This window comes from Erpetoichthys calabaricus, chromosome 8, assembly GCF_900747795.2.
Source record: "Erpetoichthys calabaricus chromosome 8, fErpCal1.3, whole genome shotgun sequence".
Taxonomy (NCBI): domain Eukaryota; kingdom Metazoa; phylum Chordata; class Cladistia; order Polypteriformes; family Polypteridae; genus Erpetoichthys; species Erpetoichthys calabaricus.
Window position 1 is genome coordinate 120,727,244 of NC_041401.2, and position 27,689 is coordinate 120,754,932.

Below are 27,689 nucleotides of genomic sequence, written 5' to 3' on the forward strand. Positions count from 1 at the left end.
TGCGTAGATAAGGCTGTTAACGTGTGAGCGGCACAGGTCTGGGCAGGCTTGCTCTTGGAAGATGCTGAGGTTGCAAAGAGAAACAAACTGTCAGTTAAAACTTTTCAACAACTAGCAGTGGGATGCTCAGAAAACAAAGACAGTCAAGTGAAATCCCAAAAGCACACAAATAGGCAGGGGACAGCATTTCAGGTTCCACTATGTCACTTTCGATTTTTAATTAATGACCTTGGCGCTTTTATTTAATCACAGAGTTACGGCAAGCGTCCGCTTGATGTGCGGCTAAATTTAATTTCGCACAGCCAAATGGCTCTCGGTGTTGTCACTCAAACACAGCTAGCCAATCGCGTTTCTCAATGGCGTTCCACTATGCAGCGTAGCACGGGTGTAGGATTTCATTCGAACTTGTTGAAGCGAATGCCAGTTCGCTGACGGCCACGGAAAAACAAGTCGACCGTGGGGTGGTAAATCGGTCATCCCCGTGCAGAAATGAAAAGGCAAGCTAACTTCCGGGTGGAGTGGCCCACGGTCAGGCCTCAGTAACTCGACCCCAAGCTTTGAACGGGGCCACGACTGGGCGGCTCCCCCAAACAACCTTATGAGTTCCGGGATGTGTTCGCGCCGACAAAAAGGTTTTTTGCAAACCGGCGTCTGTGTATTAGCCGTTGCCTTCCTTAGCGGCGGAATGTATTTGTACGGCCAGTTGCAGAACAAGGTGAAGTCGCTGGAGTCCATGTCACTCAAGTTCCGGCAGCAGCAGGAGGCGCTGTCCGCACAGCTGCAAGGTAAGAAAAGTGGAGGGGGGAGTGGGCGTGGCTCCGTTGTGCGGAATGACGTAGGGTGTCGCAACGAGGCGGAGCGTTTTAAATAGGCAGACGTGCTAGTGAACGCATTCATAAACACTTGTATTCAGAGGTTGAGGTTGTGTGTAATTTTTGGCGTAAATATAGTTTGCATATTAAGATAATATTGACTGTTATTGCATGTTGATAGTAACGTAAATGCCATAAAGTTCTTTATTTTAAGTGTTTTGAAAGTTTTTACACAGCATCTTATCCATCGGCTGTTCTGTTGTCGTAAACCAAATGTTGATAGTTAATTTTGCAGTGAAGTGAAGCAAAAAATAAGGAAAACGGAATAAATATGATGCATTTACTTTGTGAAATTTGTGTGATTACTTTATTCTTGAGTTATATAAGTGTTGTCAAGTCCAGATTAAGAATCCAAAAGTATCCTAACTCAAAACGTTCTAATGATAGCACATTTATATAAACGTTTTTAAAAGGCCTATGCCACATTGTGGTAAAAAGGTGATACGTGACTACGTGTTTTCGGGTCAAATTTGATAAAAAGACCGGAAAGGAGGTCGTTTCTTTAGGTTTGGCGTTGTTGGTGCTTGTTTTTTTTTTTTGTAGTTACTTCACTGTCTTCGTGGTTGTTCACTTCTATCGGCGAAATTGGACTGCACATTGCTGCTAAAGCTACTAGAAGCGGTAACAACAACCTTACTTTTTGTTGGAGTCATTCATTGCCCGTAGTCTCCGCCGCAGTTTTTGCGGCTTGTTCAAATTATTATTAGTGTTATTTAAATCGAATGCCGCAGTTTTGCGGCTTGTTCAAATTATTATTATTATTATTTTAATCAAATGTACGATCTCATAAAAGTGGTCAATTAGACGTCATCTGTAATCATGCCTCATCCATTGCATCCAACCAAGATTCATATTATTCTTAGAAAAGCTTTTGTTAAGTCTGATTGGGTAGGCTCATAACCGTGTCTCTCAAAGTGGGTAGTGGTGTCAGTGCTGTGAGTGCCTGTACGGTTGGTGAAAACGTTGACTTTTTCTGTTTTAAGTCATATTTTTCCTCTTACATATGTGTTAGCCCCCTTTGCGAGCAGTGGCACAAGGTGTGCACCCAAGTGACTCTGCTGGTAGTTCCAGTCATGCATACTGTACACTTGTGGTGCCTTTATTATTTTGTTGTAAACTGTTACCCAAGGCTATAGTGAAGCTGTAGGCAATAATACCGTCACAGCACCTAAGTCTTGTGTTTAAATCCCTGCCATTTGTTCAGAGTACATGGCCTCACTGTACCATAGTAATGTTTCCTCTGGCTAAAACATTCCTACTTGTCAAAGATGGGTGGATTGGATAGATTGAATATTAATTGGTCCTGAGTGAGTGTGCTCTGTGATTAATTGGCACCTTATCTATCTTGTTCCCAGTGAAGTTAAGATAGGCTCTGTCCTCTTATAATACAGAACTATAAAAAAAACATAATTCAGTTAACATATGTATAGGTTGATGATTTATCCTATCCTGTTCTTCCTTTCTGAGATGGACTGATGCTATCTCTAGGTGTGATACCTTCCTTGTGCCAATTGCTGCAGGGGTAGACACAGAACTAAAATAAGCAGGTTTTTAGAATATTGTGTTCTTCCCATTATTATATTTCACATTTGTTAGCATAAAGATTTTTAAAAAGAGTTGTATTAGTGGGATCACGGAGGTGCACAGGCACAAAATCAGAGGTGCAAAACTGGCATGCTTTTTATTTTTTAATGGTAAAGCACTAAGAACTTTTTCACACTATAGTATAAAATCTGTTAGATTGTCAGTATAGGTACATTGGGAGACCTGATTGTGGAACACATTGATGTAGTATTGAAATTAAAGTGTGAATTGTTTTGCCTGTGATGGAGCTACACTCTTTTGATTTAAGGTCATACTGGTAATCAGTCCAAGCCCTCCATTATATGCCTGCCTGTTGCTGTCCCAGTGACACTAACATCTCACTGCTTTGATTATTGCACCAGCTCGTGTTATTCCAGAATTACTGCTTATGTTCAGTTATTGCTGGTCCAAACTTATTTCCCACAGTTGCCTCATGGGCATGCCCATTTTCCCAAAATTTGCTGTTTGACTACAAATTATATCTCACATCTATTGGCTTTGGTTACATTACCCTTTTTTGCTTTGTATGTATCACTCCATACTCTTTACTGCTACGTGTCCTTCAGATTTATTTTATTATAGTCTTCATAGCTAGATTTATAGATAGCACTCTGTTTGTTTCAAGGGGAAAATATACCTTTTTAGAGAAGCACACATAAATAAACAACAACAACTACCTTCCTCAAATATACTCCAGAATTACTTTGGTGTGGTGAAAGGCCAACAACCAATTCCTTGGTTTTGCTTATGTTAAGTTGCAGACAATTCTTTCTGCGCCAAGTAAAACAGTTCTCCACCTGTTTCCTATACTCTGACTCATCCCCCTTGCCAATACATGCTATTGGTGTAGAATCATCTGAAAATTTAAACAAATGGCATGACCTGGTGTCATATTTATAGTCTAAGGTGGAAAAAGGAGACCGGAGTGTTCCTTGTGGTGCTCCAGTGTTGTTAATAATGTGGTGACTTCAAGCATGTGACTTTAGAATGAATTATGATGTGTCTATCAGTTTGTGACTTGTTTCACTTGAGAAAATAACAAGCATAGCTGCTATATTCAAATGTTATTATGCCTTTAAATGTAAACTATTGGCACTTTTAGGCAAATCTGATCACAACCTGATTCATCTTATTCCCAGTTACAGGTCTGTTATTAGATCCACATTACTAACCGAGAATGGTAAACCGGATGGACGCAGGGACATCCGGCAATGGGCCGTGGCCGCAAAAGACGTACTGCGCAGGCACCCCACAAATCTCCCCCCCCCCCCCCCCGCAAGCAACGGGAACCGGATGGAATGCAACGTAAAATATGAAATGAGGCATCGCGCACACAAAAAAGGAGTCAGACGCCGTTGCACACGAAACGGGACACACAAAGAGGATGATTCAACAAGCCCCTAGCACACAAAAAACAAGAAGCCGCGAGCACCACACAAAGCCCATTGGACACGAAACGTACACAAAAACGACGATTCAGACCCTCGACCACAGTAACATAAATAACAAATGACACACAAAGCCCCTTTTCTAAATGAACCGTCCGTATTAAACATACGTCATCTCAACACGTTCACACTATGCAGCATAGGTGGATCTCATTACAATAAGGCACTATTAACCGTTCAACCGCAGAAAAGGCTCCATATTAACAGTGAGTGCGATCCTCCTTATTACTTATCCATATTTATCACGCTCAAGAACAAACAAGTCATAAATTCACGATCACGGGTACAAAACGATACGGCTCGGATAACGGGACCAAACACAATTCACACTATGCAGCATAGGTAGATCTCATTACAATGAGGCACTATTAAGAGTTCAACCGCAGAAAAGGCTCCATATTAACAGTGAGTGCGATCCTCCTTATTACTTATCCATATTTCTACCGCTGAAGAACAAACAATTCATGAATTCACGATCACGGGTACAAAACGATATGGCTCGAGTAACGGGACCAAACACACGAACCCGCATGAAAAAAAACAATACACGTCGGCTCCAACGTGCTTCTGAAACTCTGGAAGAAAAAATGTCTCGGCTCCAAAAACTCAAAGCTCAACTAACACAGTTACAGAAACGAGCCCAAATGGACAGACACACTGAACGTGGACGCATGCAGCGCGCGTCTCACAGTACTGCATCGAAACAGGCACGGGTTCAAAACGAAACACCTCCCGTCTCAGACATACAGAAACGGCAGCGAAGGGACAAAATAAATAAACGCAGACGTCTACACCGCGCATCTGGACTGCCGGAAAACAAGCACGCAAGGCTCCAAAAAGAGAAAGCTCAACTGACCGACATACAAAAACGGGCAAGGCTCAATACAAACAATGCACGCCGTAAACTACAACGGTCTTCTCACACAGCACAGGCAAATCGATTACACCTCCAAAACAACACGTCCCAAATAATGGACATACAACGACGCGACTCTCAAACGGCACAAGCAAAAGATACACGTCACAGACATCAACGACAGACACCTGCTAAACGCTTGCGCCAGTTAGCTGACAACGCGTTCAATAATGAGTCCACTATTCAGGAAAATTCATTGGGATTAATGAATGTCATTTGCAATCATTGTCATTCACTTAACTTCCCTGAAGAAACAACTGGCAATACAAGTAATGAATTTACACGTTGTTATCAAAAGGGTCAAATTAGACTGCCTCCTTTACATTCATATCCTGAATATCTACAGAAGCTTCTAACTAACGATGTACCTGAAAGTGAAATCTTTATGAACTGCATTAGATCCTACAAATCGGTATCCACTATGAACATTAACAGTGGCACTGCACATGACATCCGTCTTGCAAAACTGTTAATTATTGATGAATGTACAATGACATCCACTCACTTACTCAACACCATTCATAAACTTCTACAAACGTTTATGAATAATAATATTCCCTTTAGAGGAAAGGTACTTTTATTAGGAGGAGATTTTAGACAGTGCTTAGCTATTGTTCCACATTCCATGCGCTCAGCTATTGTTCAGTGCACCTTAAAATACGCAGACAATTGGCATTGCTTTCAAAAGATACAGTTAGTACAAAACATACGATGTCCAGATCCAGATCATAACAATTGGTTATTACAACTGGGAGATGGTACACTCACCAATACAGATAGACTTCACCCAGATATTATTACAATTCCTCAAGCCTTTATCTGCGACGACTTAGTTACAGACAGATTTGGAACAGCAATCTCATTAGACCAAATGCCCCTTTTAACACAACACACTATATTATGTCCAAAAAATATTAATGTGGAAAACATAAATACCCAAGTCATTGCATTACTTCCTGGAGAGACACAACTCTTTCTAAGCTCTGACAAACTTGACTCTGATCGCGACAATAACCATCTTCATTGACCTTACAAGTTCTGACCTGGAATTACCTTTTACACTTAAACGGCGTGTACAAAGAAATTTTCCAATAAACCTTTACACTGTGCCACACACTTTATTGTTTGCTTTCTATTTGCATCATCTACACCTTCACACTATTCTGTATCTCATTCATACATCACGCTCTTTGTCATTCCCAACACCAGGGGTTGGCGAGCGAAGCGAGCAGGGGGCGGAGCCCCCTAGTAGCATCCTATTACCACCAGATTAGTGAGAAAGTAGAGCCTGGTGGCTGAAATTGCTTTGAATGACTCCTTCAGAATGAGTGCCTGGGAAGTGATGCACGAGTCACATGGGGATAATATTGAGGGAATTCAGTCACTGCATCACAGACTACAGTATATTAACTTCTGTGTCAACACAGTGTTACTCTCAAAGACAGTGCTTTGCTTTCCAAACAACGAGCCAGGGATTACTAAGGAGCCAAAAGGTCTCCTGAATGAGAAAAAGAGAGCATTCAAATCCAGTGACAAAGAGGCTCTGAAGTACGTACATCTTGTTCTAAAGAAAAAGCTGAGTTAAGGAAAGAAAGCTTACACAGCTAAAATAGAAAACAAACTCACTCACAATAACATGAAGGATGTCTGGAATGGACTGGGCATTATTACTAGACTCAAGCAATCCAAGCCTCAGGTGCTAGAAGGGGATGTGGACAAAGCTAACATCAAAAAACAATTTGTTTTTAATAAATTTTTCCTCCCATTGCCACTTCTTTCCAATGACTTGTCTCCCCACAAAATCCCTACTACATCAACAACTCCTACCATGTCAAATGGAATCTCCAATGATGAGTCCACCTCTGACCATCAGTGCGTGCTGTCAATAAATAAGTTGAAATCTGCCCAGTATTAAAATAGTGTCAGGTGTATCAGATTTCAGCTATCTCTTTATAATACAGAAAATGGCATAGTGCCTGTATGCGCCATGATCTGCTATAAGAGCAGATAGTTCATTTGTCTGTTTTGAGAATGATCAACCATTCGCCATTACAATGGATAGCAGTCCAATTCTGAATTCTTTCTGTCTTGGCTTTTATCCTTTCTCCAGCTCCTTTCCCTCTCTGTTATTGGACAAACAAGTCCTATGTTAGGGTGAACCAGACTTGCTTAGTTATTCAGCATGATAGTGCTAGCAGCTGATAACAGGAATATTTAATAAACCCCAATTGTACTTTCTCAGTGTCTCTTAAGTTTCCAGGTGTTGCAGATGAAAGCATTCTTTAAATCCACTTCACTCTCCCTATGACTTTTCCAAAGTTTGCAGTTTGTCTGAAATGCAGTTGAGACGAGCCAGCACTCAGATTTGTGGTGACAGTGTCAGATCACTGCTAAATTTAAAACTATTTATGTAATTTCTAGTGGCAACTATACATGACAAACCAGAAGGCAGACCAAATTTACTCTGAAAATGAATCCAAACTACTACCTAGTAAAATAATTTTAAAAACACAAAGAAAAACAAAAAATGCAGAACTTCTGTTAAAGGCGGTTGCCTGCACAGCACCTTGAAGTATCACATATCACCAGTCCTGCTTGAATTCTGACTTTTCCATGCCATCATCAGATTCTATTTTCTTTCAAGACTGCTGTGACCTTGCACAAGCAATACACCTTTGAATAACCGATGAATATGTTGCCACAGTAAAGTGAATCACAATAGAGAATGAAATGGTGATGGTGATGGAGATAGTTGACAGTATAGAAGTACAGGAAGTTAAAATGGGGACACTTTATTTATTAGGAGTGAAAAAATGGAGGGCGGCACGGTGGTGCAGTGGTAGCGCTGCTGCCTCGCAGTTAGGAGACCCGCGTTCACTTCCGGGTCCTCCCTGCATGGAGTTTGCATGTTCTCCCCGTGTCTGCATGGGTTTCCTCCGGGTGCTCCAGTTTCCTCCCAAAGACATGCAGATTAGGTCGATTCTAAATTGGCCCTAGTGTGTGCTTGGTGTGTGTGTGTGTGTGTGTCCTGCAGTAGGTTGGTGCCCTGCTCGGGATTGTTTCCCTGCCTTGTGCCCTGTGTTGGCTGGAATTGACTCCAGCAGACCCCCGTGTTCAGATTCAGCGGGTTGGAAAATGGATGGATGGAAAAAATGGAGCATGCTGAATTGAGGCATGGGTCCTAACTGGAGAATTAAATTAACTAGCATCAAAACACAGAACAATTAGCAGGAATCTTAAGTAAAGAGGAAAAAATCAACAGAACTAACCAAAATATGTGCTGTAGGTTGCATGTAGTTTGATTTCGTTTGATAACCCTAGAGCTTGGATGCAATGCTCGGTGCAAGGCCATCTTAAATATTCAATACGCAATGAGTTCACGGTTTCATGACATTGATGGTTATTAGTTAGAAAATTATGTCTTAACCATGTATAACATGGTCTTGGTCATGAAATTCAAGCATCAAATGGTAACACCAGTGGCTAAGACACATCACATCACATAGATGAAAATAATAAGAATCCCAACAATAAGAGTTAGTTATTGGTCAGTCGAATCCATTCTTTAAAATCTGATTAAATAAGAACAAGTTCTTTGCACTGAAACCAGTAGGAGGTATTGCAGAACCCAAAACACAAGTTCCGGTTTCAAACAAATAATTTATTGTGTAAAACCCTTCACGGTTCATTCATTAGCGCAAGTACAGACACAGTTTTACCCTTTTCTATCTTCTCTGACACACTCCAGGTGAGTTTTGTCCAGCTCATCTCCCAACTCCAACTTGTTTATAATGAAGCAGAGCAGCTTCCTTTATCCAAGATCCAGCAGTACTTCCGGTGTCCCAAAAGTGTCCCTCAGAAGCACTTCCAGGTTAGGTGAAGTCCCATAAAGTAATATCCATTAATCCCTTTAGTGCCCACTGGATGCACCCACTGAACCCATTAATGCTGGCCCCTGGGACAACAATTCCCAACATGCTCTGTGGATATCCATAAAGGTATTGTATCCCAGGGATGCTGCCACCTAGTGTTTCGGTGGAGTAAATAACCCAAGTAAGTTGTCTTACCCTGTGCTTCCATTTTACTGGCATCTCGGCTGGTTAAAGATTCTTTTTCAAGTCCTTCTTGGATGCCAGCATATCCATTTCTATCCATCACGTGGCTGCAGCAGCGACTACTCTGCCTCACTGGTGGGCTGGCCTCCAAACTAGTCAGTACAGCACATTGTGAACCCAAAGTGTTGACTCTTGAATTGAAGTATTATTGCATCCAATGCTGCAAGAAGAGTTTAGAGGTAATTCATTTAAAATTACAGAAGAATATGGCCCAGAGTCCAAACAACAATCAAAACAATGAAAGCACAATGAGTCTCCAACAGCAAAGAAATTCAGGACCCAATACAGTGCTAACAAGATCATGTGCACAATTTTTATGACAACGAAGGGTGTATTAGTTGCCTCAGAAGACACACAATATTGGTCATACATTGATTTGCTTTGCTGTTTGCAACCATCAATCAGGAGAAGAGTGATGAGAAAAGCTATTAGCCATTCTCCTTCTTCAGAGCAAATTTTCTGCTCTTGCTACATTTGTTGCAAAGGCTCCTCTGTGAAATTGTGGGCTTAAAAAGATTCCACACCAGCCGTGTTCTGGCTCCCTGTGGCTACTACCTGTTCTCCACTCTGAAGAACTGCCTCTGTAAGAAGGACGCATTATGCTACTTGGGAAAGCATGTCAGCTAAAGAAGAAGGGGTACACAAGCAAAACAAAGTTTTTTATCTAAGTGGTACAGAAAGGCTTTGTGAAAATCATCATAAATATATTGCTTTTCAAGAGAATTATGTTGAAAAATAAAAGAAACAATGATAAAACCAAACAAGTCTTAATATATCATGCTCAGACCTTTTGAGCTCTTTGGCCAGTCTGTCCTATGTTGACTAGCTGTTGCTCTTGGGTATTTGAGGACTGAACTAAACTCTAACATAGATAATTTGCTTCTTTCATGTCAGATATACTTGGTACATTTGGGAAGGGTCCTACAGTCTCTGAAAGATGCTGGGCTCCGCCTTATCACTGTTAAGTGTACATTTATTGGGTGAGTGAGAAAATGAAAATATTGACTAGGTACTACAATATATTGATTGTGGGGATTGAGTACTTTGCCTGCTAGTTAACAAGGGGTTAAAGGCTCAGTTTTCTTATGATTTTTCGCAAGAGGTACCTGTAAGTATTTTTTTGTCATTTTAATAGTGCCTGTGTTATGGGTGTTTTTCCAACTGTCATTACATTCATCCATCTTAGTGGAAGACGGTCATCTGATTGAGTTTTCTGAAATTATTTTAGAAGTTCTAGGACCAAGGGTGTCTGCTTTTATGTAGGAAATGTATGGCTAACATTTTGCCTCTAGTAGTGGAGTGAATGGTTAATGTCTACATTATGCCTGTGCTTGTGCCAACATATTTTGAAATCAGATGTGTTAGACCAGGTTTATCAGGCACGATGTCTTTGTAGTGTGAGCACCATGGGATGCCCCAGAGTCTAACACCAAACACAGTTCAGCCAAACACAATTTCAGGGTAAATAAAATGTTATTTGTTTTATAACAGTACTTTGCCACAGTTTTAAATCAGTCTAGCACCATACAATAATCCAATAAAGAACCTCCGTCTCCTTTTACTTCTCCTCTGTGAGTGTCATCTACCTCCTCCAGACTCTGACTCCCTGATACAGTGAGATGGCTCCCTTTTATCTTGAACCTGGGAGTATTTCTGATGTCACAGTATTGCTTCCAGGTCATAAGGAAACTCTGTGAAATAGGAAGGTCCTTTCTTCACAGTGTTCCACTGCGGCACCCAAGGACCCCAACAGGGTTGCCCTTCTTCACTACAACTCTCAGACATCCCTATGGGTGTCCACAGTAGATACCAGCCAGGGGAGCACTGCCACCTTTCGTGCTGGGGGATTGTTCACCTATTACTTGATTATCTTGATTGAAGACAATCACGGCTGAACTGCACCTCCATTCTTGTGCTCCATCCATTACGGCCTCGTGGCCTGGTAGGAACTCTTCCTCGACACATTTGGGATGCCAGCCCATCCAATCCGACACTTATAATAGATAAACTACTTTTTTTTTTTTTAAATTTCTTTCAGCAATTCTTTGTGCACTGTCCTTTCATATTCCTGGTGGTTACTGAGACATACAAAATTGAAATGATTAGTGTGTTCCACAAACCCCAATCACAAACACACAAAACAATCCTGTGTGCAAAATAAAGGGTTTTCTTTTGCAAAATACCCCTGTACAACAATTATACAGGTTGTCTCTTCTTCTTATCTCTTCTCTGTCCTGCTATTCCTCTGAGATGAGTGTTGCCTTCCTCCTCTGACTCTGACTCACCTGGACAAGACAGTACTGTCTCTTTCATTGGGGACCCGGGAGTACTTCCAGTGCCAGGGTTTTGCCCATTGGAAGCACTTCTGGGTCAAATGAAAGTCCCAAAGGATAGAGAGGGTAACTCCCTGCGGCACCCCATAGTAGCACCCAAGGACCCAACCAAGGCTGTGCTATCAGACTACATTTCCTGGCATTCCCTGCTAGTGTCCGAATAGGTACCAAGGTCCATGGATGCTGCCAACTAGCGCGAATGGGGGAAGACAATATTCTGTACATGTTGTGAAATAATTAGCCTCGACACACACAAAAAGGTTTGGGGCAGCCACCCATGTATTATCCCTGGCTGCAAAAAGGGTATGAAAAGTCACACTTGAAGTGAATAGTTTGGAGTCCAAGATTGAACTGAACTGAGAAGGAAGTGGTCTGTTATTTAAGACAGGGAGCCGGAAGTGATGTCATTGAGGGCCAGAAGTGATGTTCTTGGGGCCGGAACCAGAAGTAACATCAGTCTTGGGCCCGGAAATGGAAGTGACGTCGGTCTTGGGCCCGGAACCTGAAGTAGTGTCTTTGAGGTTGAATCAGGCAGAATTTCCCGTATTTGGTCTGCAGAGACAACAGAGAAAAGTTTAGTACACCCCGCCACCCCCTCATCTGGAGTGGAATTACCTTCATTTGGTTCATTCAACTTCCACCTATGCACACGTGTGTGACAATGTCTTGCCATCTGGAGCTCATGTTTGATGGCACTCCTTTGTGAGGCATTTTGTTATTTTCACATTTCTCATGCAACGTCTGGAAACACCTTTGTTATTTCCCATAAAATAACTTCAATGGAGAAATTCCAGTCAATGTCTGAAGAGCCTGCCAAAATGCAAACTGGAGAAGTAGGAGAAACTGATTTAAATCCATCCTGCTGTACTACTTTTAATTACATCTGTTTTAGCATTCTGTTGAAACACTTTGCGAGAGCATCAATTAGAGAATTCTACACAAACATGCAAAAATGGTTTATTTTCAAAGTGTTTGCCAATTCTTTATCTTAGTAATGATCTTAGTGGACGAATTGGTTGGTATGAATTTATTTTAAAATGCTGATACAAGTGTATGGACCTGTCCGTATCTTTGCATTGATCTCAGTGGAAAATCTATTGCAATGGGAATGCTTCCCTGCATAGTGTGGTGTAGTCCCCAACTATCAATAAATGTAGGTGTACCCCATTCAACTTTTCTAGTGGTCCAACAATATCTATACCACCCCTTTGCAATTAAATATTGACAGCATAGTATTGAAACCCTTTCTTGGGTATGACAAGTAGCTTCTCAGATTTCCTTCTGCTGGTTAGAAGACAAATGAATTGAGGAACTAGAGGTGGTATCTTCTTTTATATGACCAAGGTTGCTTGTAGGCGTGATCTCTTTAATCCCAGACTATAAATGAGGGCACATTGGGCTATCCTTCTGGTTTTCTGGGACATATCTATAGTATGTACATTTTTGTTTTATTGATGCTTAATCACATATCCAGTGTTTTCCACAGTGGTATATGAACATAGATCAAGACTGGAACGCTCACTGCAAAAGGAAAGGGGTGAACACAAAAAGACCAAAGAAGGTGAGAACACCTTGCTTTTCTGACTTGCCTCAGTGCAGCAGTCATCTTATATCTTTATAGTTTTCTTTATATTTAATTCCACTTATAGATTTTCTAGTATACAAACTGGAAGCTCAAGAAGCCTTAAACAAGGAGAAGGTGAGTCATCTTCACCATTTCAAGAGGTGAGTTTACCTTCTTTGTGATAACTGCAAATGGGCCCAACATGTGCTCAATGGACTCTTTCTTCTTTCTAACAGCAAGACTCAATGAGCCGCTATGGTGCCCTAAGTTCCCAGCACAAATTACTTAAGGTAACAACAGAGGAACTTTTCTCCTGCTAAAGCCTTTGTGAATTCTACTGCCACTGGTGTTCTTCATATGCTTCTTGTTTCATTCTGAAGCACTAAATTCTAATGGTGCGTGTCTTTGTTTCAGTCAGCATTAAACTAACACTCTGGCTTAATGTGTGTGCAATGCTGCTCCACAAAACGCTGTTGGTGATTTTCATTTTTCTTTCAGTCATAGTCTCAGTATTTGCATAGAAATGTGCTAAGACATATCCACAATGAAATCTAGATTCATAAATAGAGCATTGTTTAAGAGAACAATGTTTAGAATGATTAGGATGACACATAATAAATGTCCATCTGAGAATTACCAGAATTTTGTTGAATCAGAAATCTTTACAGTTAAGAGTGTGCTCAGAATGAGTGTAAAATGTATTGAAGTGTGAACATTGCTGTAAAGTTTATACATTTTCAGATGGCATGAGTCTTAAGGGTACAGGCTCGCCTTGATTAGAAACACTATGAAATAGTCACCGTCAATGTTTATATTGCAGCTGGAATGACCTCTGTATTTCAGAATCAGCATGAAGACCTTAAAAGGCAGCTACAGGAGCTACGTTCTCAGCATGCCACCCTTCAGCTGAGCCACCAGCAGGTGCAAGAGGAGAGCAGCCACAAGGAGGCATTATTGCGTAAGAAACACGAACATGAGCTTAAAAACATGCAAGGTATAATACAGGTTGTGTTGATCTACAAATAGGGTTTTTTCGGCATATGCCTAGCTTTACTGGTTTTCACTTTTGCAGAAACTCTGTTGAAATTGAAGGAGGAGAGCAGATCGCTAAGAAGAACTCAAGACATAGTGCATGCCAAGCAGCTGACTGTGCAGGTAAAGGTAAACGTGTGTGTGCAACAATGTGATAAAATTATATTTGTGGAAAGTGTTTATCTCCTTCACCCCATATAGCTATTGGATTATAAAGCATCTTGGACACAAATAAGGGCCTGGAAGTAACCAATCCACTGGCTTTTAAAAACTGTAGAAATGATCTCTGTCTATTTAAAGATTAGAAGCATTCCTATGTAAGTCTTTTCAGTGTGACCAATGTTTATTTGATATTTCCTGCCTGATTGTAGTAGTAGCAGTTTATTAGTTTAGAACATCTTTTAGGTGTAAAGACTGTCGCATTAAATTCTACTTGAGTCATTAGAGGTCAGTTTTGAGATTTTTACAATGATTCATTCTGAAGAGTGCACCAGGCCTTGGTCAAATAAATGCTTAGATCAGCTGGATTTTTTAACAATGTTGTGCAGCTGTGCCTCATATACTGCACATTATTTGTGCTCCTGATTTAAAATTTTTTTTTTTGAAACACATAGGCAAAGTTTGTATTTGCAGGCCTTGATCTGACTAATGGCTTGTTTTGCTACAGCCGGCACACACTCTCACCATCCAACCAGTAAAAGGTATTTTGGAACCACAGGTTGGCAGAATAAATAATGTTCAGTTAAACCAGGATTCTGTGACAAAGAAAGCAGAGTGGGACCCTGGGTGGCAACAATCAATTGTTGACAGGTATGAAATAAATTTATGTAATTCTAATAAGATTATGACAGGAGTTACCAGTGCTAAGACAATCCAGTGTAATATACTGCAGATAATTAAGATCCGACAGGCATTGCTTTTTTGGCTGTAGGTAATTCGTAATAGAGTTAAATTTTTCATATTATCTCAACACTAGAATTACCAGAGCCTACGAGAAAACTCGTAAATCCGGCCCACCTTAACTCCGTTCGCACCTCTTCGTCAGCGTCTTTTGTCCTTTTAAATGTGCTAATTAAGACAAGCAGCAAGCAGCCTGCTATTCCATCCCCCACCGTTGCAGAATGTTCACTAAGTTCTCCCAGCTCATGTCTTGTTTGATTATGTGGGAGTGAACTGCTGGAGTTTTAGAGTGGAAATAATAGATCGTTATTTGGAACACATGCATTTCATGTGTGTTCCGTTTCTACAGTAATCTGTGTAAACACATTGTTAAAACAGAAACTTTTTCATATTTTAGTAATAAATGTTACAAAATGTAGGCATAAACTATAGAATGTGTGAAGCCTGAAGTCCAAAGATCTTCTGTTACATTGAAAGGGCACTTGACACTGACTCAGTTTACTTTCCTGAGGAAGCGGCTATCTTGGAACAGAAGCTTGTTGATGTTGCATCCTCCTTTTCTTTTTCCATTGCCTTTTCTAGTAAGATGCGACGACGAAGTTCCTCTGCATGCCTTGCACAGTACATGTGCATTGATCCTGCTGCACTGAATAAGCTCACGCCTTCTGGTGCACGATGTCGATGCAGCACTTGTAAAAGTTAGCTTTTTTCAGTTTTATTCTGTCAATGACGATCACGCTCTAACACCCTTGACCCCCCCCCTTCCCACCCCCCCCCCCCCCCCCCCCCCCCCCGATCTGACTCTAAGTAACAGCACCAGTGTAAATTCATACCCGATCTGACGCTGTTCGTTTTCAAATAATATTTCATTAGTGCGATGATGTTTTCTGATTGGTACTGTTCAGGTCATAAAATGATTTCTTCAAAATATCATATATACAGTACCTACGTCTGTGGTTTTTTTTTTTTTTTTTTTTGACATCATACACCATAAGGTGCATACTAATTCTACGTGAGCAGGAACACTCAATAAAACTGAATAAAAAAAAAATAAAGTGACGGTGAGATACGAAGAAGGCAGATTCACCGGCATTTGTGTGTCAGCTTTTATTCCTCCAGATCAGAGAATGTCCAGTTCCATTGCCTCAAAGCACCACTGACATCTACAGTTATTCCCAGTTTCAAATAAAAACTAACAGCGTCAGATCCCTAGGGTGGTAGTATGCATCGTGATCGTGAGTGAGAGAATAAAAGTGAAAAAAAAGATAACTTTTACAAGTACAGTTCTGTAAATGTACACGGTCTGTTACAGATGCAAACCAAATGTATGTGTGTACTGTATAATATTAACAATAAGAGCAGCTCACTACTGAAAATGGCAAATATAGGAGGCAGTGGGGATCGAACCGGTGGCCCCTTGCTTACAAGTCAGGAAATCTTACCGCTACGCCACGGAAACTGTTGTATTGTCCTTGAACCTTTTGTGAAAGTGTTTATTTGATCTTTGGACTTCAGGCTTCACACATCCTATAGTTTATGCCTACATTTTGTAACATTTATTACTAAAATATGAGAAAGTTTCTGTTTTAACAATGTGTTTACACAGATTACTGTAGAAATGGAACACACATGAAATGCATGTGTTCCAAATAATGATCTATTATTTCCACTCTATAACTCCAGCAGTTCACTCCCAGATAATCAAACAAGGCATGAGCTGGGAGAACTTAGTGAACGTTCTGTGACGATGGGGGATGGAATAGCAGGCTGCTTGCTGCTTGTCTTAATTTACAGTTAATTTACAATTTACACATTTAAAGGACAAACACGCTGACGGAGAGGTGGGAACGGATTTAAGGTGGGCCGGATTTATGAGTTTTCTCATAGGCTCTGGTAATTCTAGTGTTAATGACCAATTTAAAAATTCTAATATTTAAAAATTATTAGTTTGCAAGGCAAACTATTATTTGCTGGGTTAACTGTGGAATTTAAGCCTCACAGTGATTTTGGAGTAAAGGTTCAGTCACCATTATTTATGTATTATAAAAGGAGAGATGATAAATGATCTCTGAAATATACTGGCACCCTGTCTAGCTTTGGAAAAACAGTGGGTATGAAAATGTGTGGGTAAACAGTGGAGCCCTGTAATGCATATGGATATGAATATTGACCCTTTTCATAGCCCTAAGTCCTTTATTAACTATTGTTTATTGAGTTTTTTATTTTATATTTGTCATTATAGTTAGATAGACTTTTTTTGTCTAATTTAGACTAGCTAAATCAACCAAAAACCTGAGATATACTTTTAAACACTGGAAATGTTCTTTTTCATTAATTATCTGAGGTAGGAATTCCATATGTACATACTTGAAAATAAGATCATAAATACTGATGTTTTTTTTTTACTTTTTGCTCAGAGTCCTAGGTAAACAACAGTACATTTCAGAATGTATCAAATAGTTAAAATAGAAAAGTGGTTGGGTTTTAGTTTTTTGCAGTTATTGGGAAGACATCTAGTAGTCTTCATTTTTTTCTCTCATACAGTCTAACTTTGAAAAATGTGCATATTGTAATTATTTGCCTAAATTCTGTTAAATCTGTGTATTATGAAAAATCACAGAAGACAAAAGTACTTAAGTCCATCATTTAGTAAAAAATAGTGCAGTCTTCTGTTTTGTCAACAAATAAAGCTGGCATGCTAAATGCAAAATATAGTGAGCTGGGGCCTCATGTATAAACAGTACGTATGTACAAAAATGTTACGTAAGCCCGTTTCCACACTCGTATATGTACAAAACTTAAACTTGTGTAAAGCCACACACATTTTCATGGTAGCTCCAACCCTGGCATACGCAAGTTCTCCGCTCAGTTTTGCAACCTGGCGGCACCCAGCATCAAAGCGGTGCTTTTGCTTCAGTGTGGCTTCCCTTTCTTTTAGATCCACATCCCTGACATGGCTTTTTCAAATACATAGACATTAAATGCATATTGTTTATTAGTTTAAGGCATCTGATTGTAATTAACCTGTAACAATATAGTGGTCCACAGAATGGCCAAACTATTCCAAATACCATAGCTGCTTTAGCGTTGTTACTCTCACTGCACCTTCTTCTTCTTCTTCTTTCAGCTGCTCCTGTTAGGGGTTGCCACAGCGGATCATCTTTTTCCATATTACTCTCACTGCACCACTTGGAGCAGCTGATTGGAAAGAGAATTATCTGTATACAGAATCAAGCACATGCTGCCTCAGCCATTCGCTATGTGAACTGCTCTCATCTGACAAACACTTCAGAGCCTTTCTTGTACGGACCTTGTGGTTCAGAAACAGTTTCATCCCAAGAACTATAAATGCACTCAATAAATACATCAAGTGCTCCTTGTAGAACTGTTTTACAAGTACAATTACCTCACTGTAAACTTGCGATAATATTGCACAACCTGCCCCAATTTATAAAGCACATATTTACATATGATGATGATATCATTTTTAAGATGAAATGCATCAAAATATGTTTATTACATTATACAGATAAAATGTTAACGTCATTTAAATAATCTATATTGTTAATAAATAAATAATTATTCAGAGATCTGTAATATTACGAATGTAATGGATTCTATGTCCTGTCGGAGGAAGAGAAAACCCGTTTAAGAAGCAAGTAGTGCACATAGAAGATCAAATACAAAACAAAGCATGCTACTTTAGTTACGATGGGATGTGAGAAACTAGTAAATTAAATGATTTTAAGATGAAGTTTATGATCTATTTTAATGACAAAATAAACTACATGATTAAAGTGGAAATTTTGAGATTAAAGTTGACATTTCGTGCTTTTTTCCCACTGTGTGCCTATTTTTTTTTTTCTCTGTACCCTAATTAGCTTTCATGTGACACTCAGACGGTGGGCTACGACTCGCCTTTTCACGGTGACTTTGATATCTGACCGCTTCTTTTTTATTTCGGGCACTGTGCGACTTTGTGAACTTGAGCTTTCGAGTTTCTCCAACACTCTGTCACTCAATCAACTTCCTTTTGTTGATTATATCACTGTTTAAACCAACAAATAGTACGTTTTTCTTTGCCTCCACTTGGTATTTGCTGAAATTCTTCTGTTTTCCCTTGTGCTTTTGCCATTGTCTTTTCACAGAAGGCTAAGCTTAAGGGCTATTTATATTGATTTGCATATTCAAAGAGGCATAATTCTGGGAGGAGTTGGGGCGGGACAGCAGGCGCGTGCACGTGCGTTACTTTTCACGCTGACCGGGATTTATGTAGCCAAAGAATGTGGAAGTTGGTGTACGCACAGATTTATGCATCTGGATTTTTTTGTGCGTAAGCACATTTTCGCTTTTGTCCGTACGCCATGTTATAGTGTGAATTCTACACATGGCGTTATACATGAGGCCCTTGGAGAACTCTTTAAAACACACATAAGACATGCCATACTGTTACCTGTGTAGGCTGTTTTCAAATTGAAGTTGTCTGTTTGTTTACTCAGTAAGTTTTTCTTTATCTACAGGCAAGTTAGCAGTTTAAAAGTTAATTCGAAAGGACTTTTAAACACCAACCATCTGAATTCCAGTCACAAAAATGGTGCCGACCCAGTTAAGTGGACATTGGCATCTAAGCAGAACTTGGGGCCTGGAGACACAAAACTAAAGGAAATTGCATTGGTGGATATAGGTGAGAAACAGGCAGAAATAATTGAATACATTTTGTTAGCAGTAACCTTGATTTATTATTGCAGCAGTTTTAGTAGTTTTATTTATACGTATTGAAATGCAGTATAATATCTGGTGTTGTGGGTAAGCATTTTGCTTTCCTTGACAGATGCATCTAAGTCCATATTTATGATTCTGTAATGATTCAATTGCAGATGGTATAGTCGATGCTGGACCGAACCTTCCACTTGAAAAGAAACTCATTGCTCAGGAACCAATGGTAAACAAACATTACATAAAATATACTGTGTTTGAATTAACATGTCAGGTTTATGCTCCGTATTTTCTCAACCTTAACAGATGCCTGAAGAAGAAGAAGAAGAAGAAGAAGAAGAAGAAGCTGACCCGGCACGAGATCCCAACAATCAAGGCGAGGATGAGTTTGAAGAAGCTGAACTTGAGCATCCACAGACTGAAGGAGAGCAAATTCTATCCCAGCAAAAGGAGACGAGTCTCAAGGTAACTGACATCTACTGTAGTGGGGTCTGAAAAAAGAGAAGCCTGGAAAAAGGGGGATTAGATTGATTAACAAACTAGGGCTACAGAAAAACCTGATATTGCTAAAGCAATTCTATTAGACTGCTACATTCCCAATGAAGGTAGACTACACAAGAATGGTATTCCTTAATTACAATGAGAATTAATAGTTCCTGGAAGAAGGCAGTTCCTGGAGATTTCCCTTCTAGTAGTGCTTTGAATTAATGTGTACTGCTGAGGTTCAATTGCTTGTTTAGGGTTCTCTCAAACTTTTGTATTTGTATTTTTTGTAATTGTTTACAATAATGTGAATGATTTATAATCAAAATCAGCCAATATTACTGATATTGACATCTTCTGGAAAAGAAGCGCCTGGATCTCTGTAACACAAACAAACAGCCTCAACTTGGCCGCAAGATCTATTATAGTAGGAAATTATAGGCCACTCTGAGCTAAAAAGTTAGATTCGGTAATTATTTAATGAAAATGTCAGAAACCTTGACTCAAGAATATATTCATTGCAGGTAATGATTTTCAACTCTAATCTCTTTGTTTTTCAGTGGCAGATTATTCTTCATAAGAAATTTCTGTTACAAGGCTAGTTCCTGCACTTTTACATGAGCAGGAATCCAGTCATCCATGTATCCATTTTCCACAATCACTTTGTTCATTATCAGATTATACTAACAGAATCAGGCACAAAACAGGAACTGACTCTTGATGGGATACCGCACATATTGTGGTTTTTTTTCTGCAAGGTGTCAGCACTAATAACCAGCAGTATTCTCTTTGTAAATATTAGTGCATGCTATCTAATACAAAACTGGCAAACTTCAGACTGAAAACTGCATTTCCTTTATAGAAAACAAGTACCACTCCCAATTCTAACTCTCTGCTTTGTCCTGCCATCTCCTTTTAAGTTGCTAGAGACATTAGCAGCATACACTAGCATTAACATTAACACATGCACACACACACACACACATTTAACAGCATTTGCTTCTGGAGCCAAAAAGATGACAATTCTTTTACAAATAAAAGCTAAATGGTGCAAACAAAATCAAAATTGCTAATAGAAATGAAAACAAAAAAACAACACAATGTTTAGTGATAGTAGGATTAGCTTGGAAATATTTTGGAAAGTCAAGGGTAGCAATTAGAATTTAAAACTAAAAGGAAAATGTCTAAGCAATCATCAGAGACCTAGGAAATAACTTGTAAATAGTAGAAAAGGTAACTGTTCCTTTGTAATCCAGATGTAGCATGTTCACTGCTGGCCACTGGCATTTATCAAAGTACGGTCTGGGGCAGATTATGGTGTGTAACACCCAAAAAACAGTGTGAAAGCCAGTGTAGACAAGCAAACCAGAGTTAATGTAGTCACAGTGTTCGTTTCAAGTCAGTCCTCTGCATCAGTGTTCCATATCTCTTGTAATCTTCTCAGACTATTTGCAAGAGGACCACTAAATAAAATATTGTAATAATCCATCTATGAGGTGATAAAAACATACTCTACACAACCTCTCCAGAGAGGATAAGTATTTTATGTTGCATTTTAAATGATAAAATTGAATTTGATGGCAGATGAGATATAGAATTCAAAGGTTGGAAAACTGCCAAGTACTAGTACAAGCCAAGTTTCAGAGAGAGACTGAATGGTGTGGCAAGATATAAATAAGACTTTTAAAAAGGAACTCATGATTCTTGACTTGACCAGTTAGTCTTTTGAGAAATAATAGTGCAGTAAGTTTTGAGTTGGAGGAAGTCTGTAGAACTTGAGGCATTCCTGTGATTGACTGGAATAGGGGGGGGTTTCCATGTTGATTGTGAATTTGAGAGTGATTTACATAAAGAGCTGAGCATACAGTAAGGTCATGTTGGTGACTCAGATATGCCAAATGCCAATGTCGGCATAAACATGTTAAAAAGAAGTGGAGCAAGTACAGGTTCGGCAGAAACATCATGGACGATAAAACTACATGAAGCTGAATTCACCATCAATAATAAGGGACTGTATGTGGGTGAGAAAGTAAGATAAGCAGATTCCTGACCATGTAGAATACATTTTCAGGAAGTGTAAAAAGTAGATTGAGGGAAAAGAGTATCACCACAGATGAATAGCTGTCCATCATATTGAAGAAACCTTGCCAAACAAATGTTGACCAAGAGCTGTTACAAGAATATTCTGAGCTCAGAATTTAGACTACTAATATTTAAAGACGGTTATTAGCTATATACTGTACTAATCTACCCTAATAAAAGTATAACTGTCTGTATCTGTGTGTCCATCTGGTTCATGTGTCTCTTTCATTCCAACAGATGGCACATCAGAAACATGTGTAATAACTAAATGCTTTCCATTTGTCATTCCAACAGATGTTGCATCACAAACGTTAAAACTACTTTTATGAATTCCATACCAAATAGCATATGACAGAGACATATGCATTGCATTTGTCATTCCAACAAATGGTGCATCACAAACATTAGTAGTAATGCATTTTATTACTACAAATGTTTGTGGTGTGCAATCTGATGGAATGACAAATGCAGTGCAGTTTATTACTGTATGCATTATAACATACATTGCAATAGACCTTAGCAAAAGTTAACGCTAAGGTCTGCATTGATTACTACCCATCTCAGATGGATAGCACAGCTAGTTAAGGCTGTAAAGAAATTATGTGTTAATGAGATTTACACAATAAAGGTAGATTTAAGATTGGTTAAATGATGAAGAGAAAAGAACAATCTATGGTCTTATGTAAATGTAGCAGGAACCAAGGCAGAATGAGAGTATTAGTAATGAAACAGGTAAACGGCCATGTAGCATGAAGTTGTCCTGGTATGAAAAAGGCAAGTGACATGTGAAAGAGGTACTGGACAGAAAGTTTGAATAGATGACAGAAAGATAAGAGAAGTGTCAAGATAGGACTGTTTGTGAGAGGAAAGGAGGGCAGTGATCTTAGCTTGAAAGAAATATTCAAAATAGTGGCACTTTTAGAGTGATAAAAGAACTTGTTCATAACTTTAATTAGTATTCTATAATTCCATTGCTTCTACATAATGCAACTCAGAGAAGTGTCTTGCCCTAGCATCAGCGAGTGCTTGCTGGTATGCCAGAGGTGAGAAGGCCTGATCTCTGGACAGAGAGACCAGAAGGCCTCCATTGTCACTCCAACCAGTGACACAGAGTCTTGTGCTTTTGAAAGTCATTGGTGTATTTGAGGTGAGGTTGTCTCTGTGGGTAATTTCATTCAGACTTGTGTGATTGGATTGGTCATGTATGGCATGTTGTAGTTTGGAGAATATGAGAGTTTAGAAAACCGATACATGGAAATGAAAGTTGTGATTATGGTTTTCAACTTAATGTATTACATCGATTGATTCTGGCTTAATGCATATGGAGAAAATAATTACAGTTCAGATAACTTGCACATATGGACATTGCTAGCACAGAATACATTAAATAAGGCACAAAATGGTTAAAAAATTAACTATAATTAAAATCTGGCTTTGCACTAATTTTAGCCTGTGCTGAATAGAAGTAGGGAAAAGTAGAGAGGTGCAGGGGTAGAAACACATCGGGTGAAAGAGAACATCAAGGGATGACTAAGGAAGGAGAGTTTGTGTCAAAGGTCCAAATGGGAGGGACAAAGGAACAGTTTCAAAACACATGAAAGCAAGTAGCATGTGCAGTTTGAGAACAAAAATGGCCATAGGGGTTGATGGCCTGTCTCATAGTATAACATTTTCCAGGCATAACATATAGAATGTGACAGATAGGGGGCGCTGTAGTCCCCTTGAACCCTCAGACCACACGTCAGACACCAGGTAAAAGTCCAGATGTTAAATTTATTATTATAGTAAGTGCACAAAGCACCCTCCACTCCACAATACTCCAATAATCTATATAAATAAAAATGTAAATGTTCGTTTGTTCAAAACCTTAAATCTCCAATAGTTCTTCACCGATTGCTTTGAAATTTTGACACAATGTTGCATTCGAATACGCATGTGTTTTTATATACCTATTATATAGATGTCACACCTGTGACAAGTAAAAACATGCTTTTTTTGAAAACACAACGCCATCTGTTGGATGTAAAAGCAACACACGCTATACTAAATATTTTACGATTCCATTTCAATGTTTCGATCAAATACATTTGTAAGTACGTGAATAAAGGCAGCGACATGGCAGTTTTTGGCATGCAACCAGAAAGAAGTGATAGGAATGCGATCATACATATCGATGAAATCGCACAGTATTAGGCTGGAAGATACATAAGCAGCAATGAAGCTGTATGGCGAATTCTTTCATTTCCCGTACATGAACGAAGTCCAGATGTTGTTCACTTAGCAGTACATCTAGAAAATGGACAACGCGTTTATTTCACAGCTGCAAATGTGCAACAAATAGCCCTGAATCCACCGGCTACAACGTTAACTGCTTTCTTCACGTTGTGTCAAAATGACGCGTTTATGAAAACACTGCTGTATTCGGAAGTGCCTACGTATTACACATGGAATGCGAGTAGAAAATCATTTGAACGACGCAAACGAGAAGAGTGAGTCGACAGACAACCTGCCATATTCAAAGAAACTACAATAGGCAGACTGTACACCGTGCATCCCAATCAAGATAAATGCTTCTTTCTTCGCATGCTGTTGGTAAATGTGCCCGGTCCAACGTCTTTCCAGCAATTGAGAATTGTCAACGGCGTTACACATGCCACTTTCTGCAGTACATGTCAAGCTCTGAATTTATTGGAGAACGACCGACACTGGGATGTATACATTAATGACGCGTACAACACGTCACATCCAAATCAAATTCGTGCATTGTTTGCAATCATATTGACCGCCTGCTGTCCTTCATCTCCAACACAGTTATGGGAGAAATATAAATCGCACATGGCTGAAGATATTTTCCATCGAATACGCAAGTAAAATTCAAATATAAACATTGATTTCACATCAGAAATCTACAACTAACCGTTGATAATGATTGAAGATTTGTGCTTAGAAATCGCGAACAAAGTTCTCAATCAATTGGGAATGCCATCACCGAATCGATCTGCTGCTGCTTCGTTCGATGTACAATTGCGTCGTGAACAAAATTACAACACGGGTGATCTTTTGTCGTATGTGCAATCAAATGTTCCTAAGCTAACGCTTCAGCAAAAAGGCATTTACGATCAAATAGTGCAAACTGTCAATAACGGGGCTGGAGAAATCTGGAAATTCGGAACGGAAAGGTGCCGGTTGATTTGACCTCACAACGAATTTCATTGCCTCATAACTTCTGCAATTTAGTGACGTCAAAAGAAGAATTGGTTGAAAAAGTATTTCCCAATATTCAAACCAATTATAAGAATCACGATTGGCTGAGTGAACGAGCTATTCTTGCGACCAAAAACAAAGACGTCTACAAACTTAACAAAATTATTCAGTCTAACATTCTGCACAGACAGTGGAACAACAAAAAATATTGTATACCCACAAGCATTGTGAAATTAAACATATTAGAAACGTGCGCTTTCTTTTTTCTTTCTTTTCCATTTAACCAGACTGAGCCAGAGCAACACGTGGCCGGGTACAGCTAGTCACAAATAAATCAATAATAATCACAAATACACAATCCTCCACTCCCAGCAGCTCAGTCACTCTTCCTCCCAACTCGGCTTGCTGCTGGGATTTCCCAAAGTCCTTTTAAAGTCCTTGACCTAGAAGTGTTTCTGTCCCTCAGTCCATATGACTTTATAACACTTCCGGGTCGGGTAAAAACTCCTTTTCTTCAGTCCGGAAGTAGGTCATTTCCTCTGTCCCTGTGACTAGGACGTACTTCCAGGTTATAGTGAAAACGCAAGTCCTTGAGCCTCCCTGCAGTGTCCCCTGGTGGCCCCCACGGTATCCAGCAGGGCTGAGATGAAAGACTCCAAGTTCCATGATGCCCTGCTGGAATTCGGGGGCCCCTCCATGTTGCAGGGATGGCTTCATCTGGCAGCTTGGGGATATTGGCCGGGATAAACTGCTGGCCATATATCACAAGAAGATGTACAGTTTTTACACTGAATTTGTTGGTGAATAGGATTTTTGTAGTTGGTATACAAGCCTTTAACAATGTACAACTAGTTGTTAACTTTGAATTTTGTAAACTATACATTTTTTAGAAAAAATAAGAGCATCATATAATTTAAAATATGCTTAATGACTTAATTCAATAATTGGAGATTTTTTTCTTGCTGCACATGATGTAATTAACACAGAAAAAATCTGCATTCTCTATAGTTGCAATTTCTACCTATAATGAATGAAACAGAATGGTAAGGAACATTTCAAATAAAAACAAAATGAATAATTTCTACAAACATCACAGCTTGTATTTTTCTTGTTTTCTGAAAAAAATCTAAATACATCATATTCCAGCAGACAGTAAGCAGCAACACAGTACTCCATTCAAACAAAAAACATTGGCTGGTCGCATCATAAATTACAATGGGAAAAAAGCTGCAAATTGAAAATAATCAGAAATACAGTGGAAAATATTTGTACAATTCATTTTGTGTTTTTAACGGCACTTAGTTCATTTATCTAGTGTGAAGGCCTTAGCTTCAACCACGTTGAGAGAAACAACAGTTGACTTTCAAAGTCAGACTAAACAAGAATTTAATTAAAAAAAAAAAACAAAACAAATGGTGCCTGATTCTTTTGGTGTCCAGACAATTAATTACAGGCATGAGTTAACACAAAGTACTATAACCATGGGTGTTCCCTGTGGATTTATTTGCTCAATGGTAAAACTAAATATGTGATGTGTTACAGCTTATATGAGGTACTGGGTAATGACTGCATGTGTTTGGGTGTCGTGAAGAACAATGGTTGCCTGATGCATTAAATATTAATACAAATGAGAGGTGCACAGATGAATAAGTATGCCATAAATACATAAACTTGACTTTTTTAGGGTGCAGGCTTAGAGAACCCACTGCTTCCTGTTACTGTACCTGTTGGTCACCAACATGCTGAAGATGAATATGAGGAGGATCAGGAGATTGAAAATGTAAGATATTTAAAAATGTAAATTTCTCCAGTATATGCTTAACCGATGTGCCTACTTCACACATTCTTATCCTTATTGATGTGTTCTGTCTGTTGTTTCCATCAACCATGGTGATGTTTGCTTTTTTGAAGGATGATAATGGTGGTGAAGTTGATGAGGATTTGGAGGTAGTGCAGATGAAGTCTGTGAAAAAGAGGGGAGCAGCTGAGGAGAGAGACAACTACTAATATCTATCAACAGCCAAAATGTTTCTTTGAAAAACAAGGCTCGCTTGGTCATTGAGTTGCCACACTTCTCCATTGCAGTTCATCATTTTATTTTTGTAAACACATTCTTTATGAGAGTGGCCACATCATATATGCTGTGGGTCTGACGTCTTGTTTTGAGCGTTTCTGCAGACACTTCACAGGACTAAAATGTCCAGTCTGATAGGCTAGAGAACAATTTGATGCCCCTTCCTTTGTATATAGTGTTTATCCTAATTCCCAAATGATCATCTTTGTACTTGAAATAAAACCACTTTTGTATTAACCAATGTTTTGTTCTTTGTATGGATTTCTTCCCATTTAGTACCAGAAGTCCATCCTCAAGGACTTGTAATATACAGTATGTAAGATATATTTGAAATATATGTGACCTTCATGAAGTGCTTGTTCTTAC

The 27,689-nt window shown here is 39.2% G+C and overlaps 1 protein-coding gene and 1 long non-coding RNA gene across 3 annotated transcripts; both read left to right on the top strand.

Moving 5' to 3' along the window:
* The first annotated feature begins 370 nt into the window (after nucleotides 1-370).
* LOC114656593 (Golgi integral membrane protein 4-like) lies at nucleotides 371-27,564 on the top strand. 2 transcript variants are annotated; one of them, XM_051930433.1, is made up of 12 exons: nucleotides 371-785; nucleotides 12,755-12,829; nucleotides 12,918-12,967; nucleotides 13,069-13,122; nucleotides 13,676-13,790; nucleotides 13,905-13,987; nucleotides 14,532-14,674; nucleotides 19,285-19,448; nucleotides 19,642-19,706; nucleotides 19,787-19,945; nucleotides 26,934-27,029; nucleotides 27,161-27,564. In XM_051930433.1, the coding sequence occupies exons 1-12, from the start codon at nucleotides 599-601 to the stop codon at nucleotides 27,254-27,256; spliced, it is 1,287 nt and encodes a 428-aa protein (XP_051786393.1). In that variant the 5' UTR covers nucleotides 371-598; the 3' UTR covers nucleotides 27,257-27,564. The 2 variants fall into 2 exon arrangements, with proteins under 2 accessions (XP_051786393.1, XP_051786392.1); XM_051930432.1 differs by having other exon boundaries at nucleotides 373-785; nucleotides 13,676-13,826.
* Nucleotides 21,780-26,927, top strand: LOC127528891 (uncharacterized). The gene is made up of 3 exons (XR_007935502.1): nucleotides 21,780-23,147; nucleotides 23,522-23,738; nucleotides 26,022-26,927. It is a non-coding gene; the product is annotated as an uncharacterized LOC127528891 (long non-coding RNA).
* Nucleotides 27,565-27,689: the final 125 nt, after the last annotated feature.